Consider the following 9949-nt stretch of genomic DNA (forward strand, 5'->3'; position numbering starts at 1 on the left):
TCTATTTTATTACCATCTTTAACACTCCAAACCTTAATCCAAACCCTAACCCTATCCCACCCCAACCACCGCCCATCACCATTAGCTCTAGCCACCTTCTCCCATTCCTCTCTACGCTTGTTCGCCCCTCTCCAATACCTCTCCATCGACCCCTATCTAAACTAATCAAAATATTTAGATAGGAGTTCACAGAAGTCGAACGCTTCACCATTAGCTGTAGCCACCTTCTCTCATTCCTCCCCATCCTTATTTGGCACTCTTTAATATCTCTCTGTCAACCTCCATCTAACCCAATCAAAATATTTGGATAAGAGTTCACAAAAGTCGAGGCTTCAAAACGAAAAAGAAAAGATTAATTGTTTCACCTAAAAAATTTTCATTTATAGTAGAATTTATAATATTTTTATTCCTAAACTATCATCAAATTATCTATTTAGTCCCCAAATTATCAATATAGTCTACTCAGTCCCTAAAATATATAAATTAATGTCTATTTAGTTGCTAAATTATCGATTGAATATATTAAATCCTTGAATTATTTAATTCAAACCTATTTAGTCCTTGAAAGGATTATGAAAATAAAATATATATCCATAAGTATATTATAAATTAGTAAAAGATCAAACCTAATTAAAATTTTATTATAGAAAAACATTAAATTTTTATTTTTAAAAATATTTTATTTTGTTGTATATTTAAATTAATATTAGAGTCTGATTTCTCAATTTTACTAATAAATTTATATGAGTATTAGATATATTGAAAAAGTAAAATTAGATAATTTAAATAATAACACTTCGCTATTGTGGAAGTTGAATAATTGGACTTACTATTTGACAAACAAGGCATATCCAAGCTCATCCAAGATGGACTAAACTTGGCAAGGCCCATTAGGCTCGATCAGTTCAGTGTCGAGTAAATCCAAAGGGTGTCTGAAGTGAATTTCGAGTATGGGATGCGGAGTGTGTTTGGGCTGAGTAGGTAAGAGAACTCGGCGTACCGGTCCACTTTAAGTGGGCCCAAGCTGTCCCTTTCCGGGAGAACATTATGGGGATGGTTTCTGACATAGTAATGATCAAAAGCTACAAAAAGAAATATCTAGGAAAATGTCTATAAAAGGAGGTGGATGGTGAATGGAAAGGTATGTTCGAATAACTTTCACTTTAAGAAATTCAATGACTTCTTCCTCTCTTCAAAAGACTAACTTGCTTGTTGGGGTGCTAATTCCGACACTCCCGACCGGAGTATTTTTCTTGTTTCAAGCAGCATAGTAAGAATCTTTCAAGAGTTTGTTTAGAGTGAAGGAGTATTGCAAATCTACCCCTCATAATTGGCAGAGTCTGTGAGAATACTCAAACTCATCTACGGCAAACCCAGCTCAAGATCCTTCAATGACTGGAGTTGACAACTTGGCAATAGGAGGAACCTATTGGAATGGAAAAAAACCCCATAAGAATGTCTTTAGATTTCAACCCAATCACCCCTTTACCATCCACCTTAGCAGAGAATGCCATGCAAACCTTAATGAACCAAGTAAAGCAAAACGAGCAGTGATTAGAGGACATGGAGGCTAACAATGAACGTCTACACCAATAATTAGCAAAATCCCAGCAAATGCAACCACGCAAGATTGATTGCCAAAAAAGAAAGCGAAACAGAAACGTCAGCCTCGAGGACATGATAATAGTAGCAGTACAGTAGACTCTTATTGGGAAGAGCCCATAAATTGGAACTGAGTTGATGAATCTAGTTCATCGGATGGAGGAAGTTCTTCGCAAGCATGACACATGCGAAAAAAGAAAGGCGATGATTCTCATTCAGAAGATCAGCATAATCCTTTTATACGACGCATAGCAAAGGCCGTCTTGCCTAAGAAGTTTAAGGCACCGTCATTCACCCTTACGACAGCAAGTTAGACCCCACCGATCATGTTCGTTATTATAAGCAAGCCATGACGTTGCATGAAGATAATGAGGCTCTTATTTGCCGAATCTTTCCTAGTAGATTAAGAACTTAGCAATGCTAGCTATGGTGCAACTGTTGGCTGTTGTGTCTCCAAGTAGAACCACACTGCCGAAAAGGAGCTTAGAGCTGTAGGGGAGGTCTAGAAGAGATAATCATTGAGATTTACGCTAATGTCACGAACGATATCAACTAGACAATAAATTCCTACAGTGATTCGATAAAAAGAATACAAATTTTTTAGAGCCAATTAGTCAAATTTTTCCAAAAATTAAGATGTCTGGACCATCGGACATGAGGAGGAAAGACCAGAGATATGACTACCACAAAGATCATGGTCACATGACTGACAAGCATTATGTATTGAAGGATCATTTGGAAGAATTGGTACGGGAAGGTCACCTAACTGATTATCTCCCAAAGAAGGTTGCACCGACCAATACATTAACCGTACTGCCCGAGGTCCACTCAGTGTGATCCATATGACTTACAGCCTCCCATCGTTGAATAGGGTAAATACAGTTCAGCTATAATCGGTACTGAAATCTTCCCAGCCCAGCTCTAAATTAGCTGGGCAATTGAAGTGGCAACGGGTAACGTCGACCAACGAGATCAGTTTTTATGACACCGTTCTAGAAAGTCTGACCCTACCCCACAACGACACTCTGGTTATTGAGTTACAGGTGAATAAGTTCGCTGTAGAGCGTATCTTAGTTGATTAAGGAAGTACTTCTGAAATTATGTACTATAAGGTGTTTTGTAAGCTCAGCCTCAAAGACAAAGTCACGCCAGCCAAATACCCTTTTTTTGGCTTCAATGATGACCTAGAGTATTCTTAGGGAAGATCATGCTACCAGTGCGTACTGGCACTCAGACACTAGACGTAGAATGCCAAGTTGTCAAGCTTTCCTCCTCCTACAACATAATTATGGGACGAACCTGGCTGTACGCAATGAAGGCCGTTTCATTCACTTACTGGCAACTTCTTCGTTTCCTAATTCAGTATGGCATGGAGCACATTCATGGATTACAAACGTTAGTGAATGATTGTTATTTGACAACCTTAGTAAAGAAACCAAAAGAGCTCGAGGTTAATTCGATAGAAATCTCAAGCCAAGAGAGTCTCAAAGATGTGGGGAAAATTCCAGCCGAAAGGGTGATGGAAGATTTGGATCGGGTTATGATACCCAATGATCCTGAGAAGTTCTTTATGATCGACACCAGCCTCTATGCTATCGAACGACAAGAACTAGTAGCTTTTCTACTCGGCAGCATTGATGTTTTTGCCTGGATCCCGTATGACATGCCCGAGGCAGATCCAGAAGTGGCTATGCACCGCTTGAATGTCAACCCTAAAACCAAGCCAGTTGCTCAGAAGAATCGCCGTTCAGTTGCCGCGCATGCCACCGCCGTAGTTAAAAAAGTTGACAAATTACTAGAAGTTGAGGCAATTCAGGGAAGTCACCTATCCCACGTGGTTGTCTAATACTGTCGTGGTGAAAAAGAAGATATGTACGCGGCGTGCATGCATTGATTTCATGGATTTGAATAAAGCTTGCCCCAAAGACTGCTTTCATTTACCTCAAATTGACCAACTTGCGGATGTCATCGCTCATCATCGGCGTATAAGTTTCCTGGATGCATATTGAGGTTATTATTAAATTGCCATGGATCTTGTCAATAAGGACCAAACAACATTTCTCACTCCAATGGGAACTTATTGTTATAGGTCATGTCCTTTGGATTGAAAAATGTTGGGGCAACTTATCAGCGATTGGTTACAACCATGTTTAAAAATCAAATCGGCAAAACCATGAAGTTTACATTGACGACATAGTGGTGAAGTCTAAGGGGGAAAAAAACACTCATTTAGCCGATCTCGCCGCAACTTTTGATATCCTTCAGAGATACAAAATGAATCTTAATGCCTCAAAGTGCACATTGGCGTTGGTTTCGGCAAATTCGTTAGCTACATTGTCAATCATCGTGGGATAGGAGCTAATCCCAAACAAATTAAGGCTATTATGGAACTCGGCTCTCTTGGATCCGTCAAGGAAGTTCAAAAGTTAATGGGCATGGCTGTAGCACTCAACAGATTTATCAGCCGATCTTCCAATTAATGTAGGCCATCTATTCAAGTGGACTTCGGAATGTCAATTTGCTTTGGAAAGATTGAAAACTTACCTTGGCTCCATCCCTCTTCTATCTACTCCAATGTCAGGTGATACTCTTAGCCTGTACTTAGCAGTGTCCGGCCATGCTTTAAGCGTCATCCTTCTTCGTGACGAACTCGGCGAACAGAAACATATTTTTTATGTGAACAAGTTCATGGTTAGTGCTAAAACGCAGTATTTGCCCCTAGAGAAATTTATTCTAGCCCTTGTGGTGGCCGTTAAGAAGCTAATGCATTACTTTCAAGTGTACATTATTACGGTATTAACATATCACCCCCTTCGTTCAGTCCTTCGCCGAGCAAAGTCTTCTGGGAAAGTCTCCAAGTGGGCATTGGAACTTAGACAGTATGATCTCCAAATTCTCACCACAAACAGCCATCAAATGATAGGTTCTTGCCAACTTCATTGCCAATTTTATCAGGCCAGTAGATGATGCCGAGATTATCTTACCAGACCAATCAGTTCCCTAACCTTAACTAGAATGGCGAATGTATGTAAGAGATATCTGGCAATTGCATTGTGACGGATCGTTTAACCAACGATGTAGTAGGATATGAGTTATTATCATGACCTCTGAGGGGGCAGTAATGGAACAGTCGATCAAACTTGGCTTTGATGCCTCTAATAATGAGGCCAAATACGAAGCCCTCATTGTCGGCCTTCGCAATTCACTTTAGATGGGAGCCAAGTGCCTGCATGTATTTTATGACTCAAAACTAGTTATTAACCAACTAAAGGGAGAATATGTAGCTAAGAACGATCTCATGGCAGTCTGTGTGAGGATAACTAAGTCTTTGCTAGACAAATTTAATAGTCATGAGTACAATCAAATTGCTCGCGATCAAAATACTCACGCTGATGCTTTGGCCTATTTAGCCTCAATCGTCAATTCAAAGTTTAAACAAACCATTGAAATGGGTTTCAATCCCGAACCGAGTATCGATATCCCCAAAGTGGATCCTATTGTGCATATTATTCATAGGGGACCGAGTTAGATGGATCCCATCGCTGCGTTCTTAACTTTTGAGCAATTACCGGAGGATAAAAAAGAAGCCCACAAGCTTTGAAACAAGACCTTGAGGTATTATTTAGCTCCTAAAGGAAAATTGTACAAAAAATATCTTTTGCGACCCTACTTAGAGTGTGTCTATCCTGACAAGGTTAAAGACTTTCCAGCTGAGATAAATGAGGGCAGTTACGATACTTATTCGAAGGGGCCGATCATTGCCTCACTAGGCCGTTACTCAAGGCTATTGGTGGCCGACCATGCGCACTGATGCTGAAAACTATGTTAAGAGGTGTGAGCGGTGCCAAAAATTCTTTCCATTAACACAACTGCCAACGATGGGGTAGAAGTAAGGAGTCTTGGAAGTGGAGTCTTTTCGAAAGTGAAGGGGCAGAAGAGACGGGTCTTTGAAATCACATTTAATGAGAAGTAAGAAAAAAGTGTGAAGAGGGAGGAAGCTTTATATTTCTTCAGCGGGTCCCATCCATCATTTCAGAAATAAAATAGGTGTGCCCTTCATGTAGCCAAATTTTGAGGCTCAAAGTTTGTCAAGATTAGCCGAATAAGTGGTCTAGTGATAGCTGAGCACACAGGCTACTCGGACTTCTGGCTAGCCAGGTGCTCAAGGGGCAATTGTGGGAGCTGAGTAATTAGAATTACTATTCGCCAAATAAGGTATATCCAAGCCCATCCAAGATAGGCTAAACTTGGCAAGGCCCACTGGGCTCAATCAGTTTAGTGCTGAGTAAATCCAAAAGGTGCTCAAAGTGAATTCTAAGTATACGATGCAGAGTGTGTTTGGGCCGAGTAAGTAAGAGAACTCGGCATACACTTTAAGTGGGCCCAAACTGTCCCTTTCTGAGAGAAGAGTAGGGGGATGGGCTCTGACATGGTAATGATCAAAAGATACATAAAGAAATATCTAGGAAAATGTCTATAAAAGGAGGTGGATGGTGAATGGAAAGGTATGTTTGAATAACTTGCACTTTAAAAAATTCAAGGACTTCTTCCTCTCTTCAAAAGACTAACTTGCTTGTTGGAGTGCTATTTCAAGTATCCCTGATTAGAGTGTTTTTCCCGTTTCAGGCAGTGTAGCAAGAATCTTTCAAAGGCTTGTTTGGAGTAAAGGAGTATCGCAAATCTACCTCTCACAGCTACAAATAATAATAGAACAAAATAATATATTAATTAAGTTATAAAAAGAATTTAGCAAAAAACTTTAAAAACAATCAATTAAAAAATGTAAACAAAATCTGACATATAATATTAGATAAAGACAAGCACGTAACTATTGTAAAAGATAAGTAAAAAAAATACTATAGATAATTATCCTTACATTTATAAAGAAAATTCATCATAACTATCGACGTCCACTTTTCAAACACAGAATAAAATTTAAGATTTTTTTGGAATAAAATTTTAACTAAATAAGGTCTTTTACTAGTTTATAGTAATACTTATGGGTTTATATTTTATTTTTGTAATCTTTTCATAAATTAATTATATTTGAATTAAATACTTTAGGAGCTTAACGGATTCAATTGATAGTTTAGAAACTAAATAGATTTTGATTTGTATACTTTGGAGACTTACTAGACTCAATCGATAGTGTAGGAACCAGGCCCAGTCCTGAGATTTTCGGGGCTCAAAGCCGATAATCAACTACTAAATTTCTGGGGGCCTTCACATTTTCTTTTATTGAATGAAAAAAAAAATTAAGGTAAATGACAAAAGATTTGTATTAAAATCGCAAAAAATACTGAGCATTACATTATAACAACTAATAAGTATCAATTGATCCTCGCTTTTATTACATTTTTAGAAACAATAAATCAATTATACTTGCATAATCTAGTTTTTTTGCAAAATCATTTTCAATGGTTAACAATGCTAATCCATTCAATCTTTCTTGTGACATGGTTGATCGAAGGTAATTTTTGATGATTTTTAACTTTAAAAAGCTTCTTTCCCCCGATGCAACTGTAACCAGAATCATCAAAAGTATCCTATAAGCAACCCATGAATTTGGGAAACAATTTGCCATTAACTGCAGATGATTGAGCATTTCAATTGGTTTATTGACTTCTTTTGGCAAGCTCTCTTTCAAGACTTTTAGCTCCATCAATAAATTTCTTCCATCAATATCAGAAATCTCACCATGTTTTAAAAATTCTTCAAGGTTCACACACCCCGCCTTCAACGATTCATCGCTACACTTTTTCAAGTCAAACAAAAAACCGAAGTTTGCCTCATATACTTTGAATTGTTTGAACCTATTTTTGAGTGAACACAGGGCTTGATTTACAAAATAAAGGAAGTAACCAACTCTAAATGATTCTTCAGCCGACTGGGTCACCGCTTCGCTAACATCCTCATCAAATTGTTTCTTTCTAGAAATGATGCGCTTTTCAACAAATGTAGATTCAATTCCCAATTCACTTGCCATTTGTTTAGTTTCAATCATAGCCACCATGAAACCAACTTCTTTATACATTGCAACATACTTAACAAGCCCATCTAGCTACTTTACAGCAACTACTATATCCATATCTTCACTTTGAAGAAGCTTGCTAATAGAGTTCACATGAAACAACAAATTGTACCAAATTACAATACTAAACAAGAACTCAAAAGTCTCAAGTTCACGAGTTGCCAGGGATTTAGCTTCACTTTTTGCAATCGAATCTGTGGTAGGATTGTTGTACAACTCAACTAAAGTATCTTTTATTTTTGAAGCATGGTATCTTAGTGGTTTAACACTTTCAATGCGACTTTCCCAATGCGTTTGCGACAATGACTTAACCATGAGGCCTTCCTTTAGATTATCTTTTAAAATTGCCCAATGTTGAACGGAAGATGAAAACAATACATATATGCATTGTACCACACCAAAAAAAGTTTTTTCTTTAGAGCAAGAGTTGGCTATATCATAAAGCGCAAGGTTAAGACTATGACAACCACATGGTGTATAGAATGCTCTAAGATTTACTTGAAGTACTCTTGTTTGAACACCTTTGTTTTTGCCTTTCATGTTAGAGCCATTGTCATATCCTTGCCCTCTTAAGTCACCAATATCAAGTTGAAGGTTAACTAATGCTTCTTGAAGTTTATCAAAAAGTCTCATCCCCAATGTATCATCCACATTCAAGAATTCCAAAAAAAACTCTTTAACTTTAATTGGACTTGTTGAAATATCCACCCATCGTATAACAAGAGACATTTGTTCTTGATGGCTTATATCCGGTGTACAATCAAGTATGACCGAAAAGTATTTTGCTAGTTTGATTATCGACAAAATTGCACTTTTGATTTCCCCGGCCAACATTTGTATCACCTCATTTTGAATTTTGTGACTCAAATAATGGTAATGAATCTCACCCTTTTCTATCTGCTGCAAGTGTTCTTCCATCGTTGGATCAAAATCGCCAATCATTTCAATTATGCTTAAAAAAAGTTCATTGCTCTCTTCATAAATCTTCTCATGGCTTCCACGAAAAGGCAAATTATTCTTGGCAAGTGTTTTCACAACTGCAATTATCATCAATAAAATCCATCTCAAGTGCTCTATTTCTTTGTTAACTTGTTCTTGTATACTTTTATCTATTGTTTGATGCTTTCCTAATCTTTTCTCCAACTCAATCCATTTGCTCATGCAAGTAATGTGCTCGTTACCACTTTCATGGCCTTTAAGTCTCTCACCAATATTTCTCCAGTCTTTAAATCCTTCGGTACCCAATTGAGTTTTATTTCCCTCTTGCTTAAACAACTTACAACAAAAGCAAAATACTCTATGCAAAAGTTCCGAGCCTATCAGTCATGTCCTATCAAATTTTTCTCCATTTCGTAAATGCCAAATGTAATGAACAAGTGAGAAATGCCTATGCCTAGAAGAATCATCCTTAGGGAAGTTGAACTCACAATTTCTTCTCACAAGACCTCTTTCGACTAAAAAATCTCGTAAATTTTGGTCAATTATTTTCCAAGTCCTTGGATCATCTATTTGAATGCTCACATTCCGTATTTATCTCATCATCTTGATTGGCTTCTGCACTTCCAAATTCCCCATTTCCTTCTTCATCCACCAAATTTCCATTCTCATTATTCACCAAAGTTTCAAATTTTTCACTATTCAAGTCTTCAACTGATTGTTCTGTTTGTTTGTCACTCATAAAGAATTTATCAATAGCTCACCTTTGATACTCAACTATTTTTTGACTCTTTGCTTCATTTTCCTTTTTGCGAATCCAGACGGATAATTTCTTTTAAGAGTCATGATGAGTTGAGATCAAAATATTTTTTAAGATCAAAATTCAAAACAAGAGCACCACCACTTAACAAAACACAAAACTTTTAAATTATTTGATGTGAACTATTAAACTTAAACAAATTCTTCTTGACGATATAAATACCAATATTATAATAGCAATTAATTGTGCAAAAGACAAGACAAATATTTAATTAATTGAATAGAAAAAAATATATTTATCTGTTCTTGTTATGCTGAGATCAAAATATTTTTTAGATCAAAATTCAAAACAAGAGCACCACTACGTAACAAAACACAAAACTTTTAAATTATGTGATGTGAACTATTAAACTTAAATAAATTCTTCTTGATGATGTAAATACCAATATTATAATAGCAATTAATTGTGCAAAAGACAAGATAAATATTTAATTAATTGAATAGAAAAAAAAAAAAAATTATTTGTGCTTGCTGCTGCTCCGTTCGTGTGTTGCTGCTTCGTTGCTTTGCTTTGTTGGCTTGGGCTGTTGGTGTGTGCTATCAAACAAATGTAAGGAAGGT

At 37.0% G+C, this 9949-nt stretch overlaps 2 protein-coding genes across 2 annotated transcripts; both read right to left on the minus strand.

Annotated features, from left to right (window-relative positions):
- Positions 1-6952: 6952 nt before the first annotated feature.
- Positions 6953-7636, minus strand: LOC145800692 (uncharacterized). The gene has a single exon (XM_082890417.1). The coding sequence runs from the start codon at positions 7634-7636 to the stop codon at positions 6953-6955; it is 684 nt and encodes a 227-aa protein (XP_082746543.1).
- A 27-nt stretch (positions 7637-7663) lies between these two features.
- LOC114273117 (uncharacterized) lies at positions 7664-9311 on the minus strand. The gene is made up of 2 exons (XM_082890418.1): positions 9155-9311; positions 7664-8670 (listed from the first exon to the last, which is right to left on the minus strand). Exons 1-2 carry the CDS (start codon positions 9309-9311, stop codon positions 7664-7666), a joined length of 1164 nt encoding a protein of 387 aa, XP_082746544.1.
- Positions 9312-9949: the final 638 nt, after the last annotated feature.

This window comes from Camellia sinensis, chromosome 10 (genome assembly GCF_055761805.1).
Source record: "Camellia sinensis isolate YWXY chromosome 10, ASM5576180v1, whole genome shotgun sequence".
Taxonomy (NCBI): Eukaryota; Viridiplantae; Streptophyta; class Magnoliopsida; order Ericales; family Theaceae; genus Camellia; species Camellia sinensis.

What these genes read in the sequence shown, in the direction of transcription:
- LOC145800692 (XM_082890417.1), bottom strand. Translation starts at nt 7,636, where the DNA reads ATGTATAAAGAAGTTGGTTTCATGGTGGCTATGATTGAAACTAAACAA.
- LOC114273117 (XM_082890418.1), bottom strand. Translation starts at nt 9,311, where the DNA reads ATGAGTGACAAACAAACAGAACAATCAGTTGAAGACTTGAATAGTGAA. An exon ending in TGATGAGATAAATACGGAAT is followed by an intron (nt 8,671 to 9,154) that starts GTGAGCATTCAA and finishes TGATAATTGCAG; the next exon opens with TTGTGAAAACACTTGCCAAG.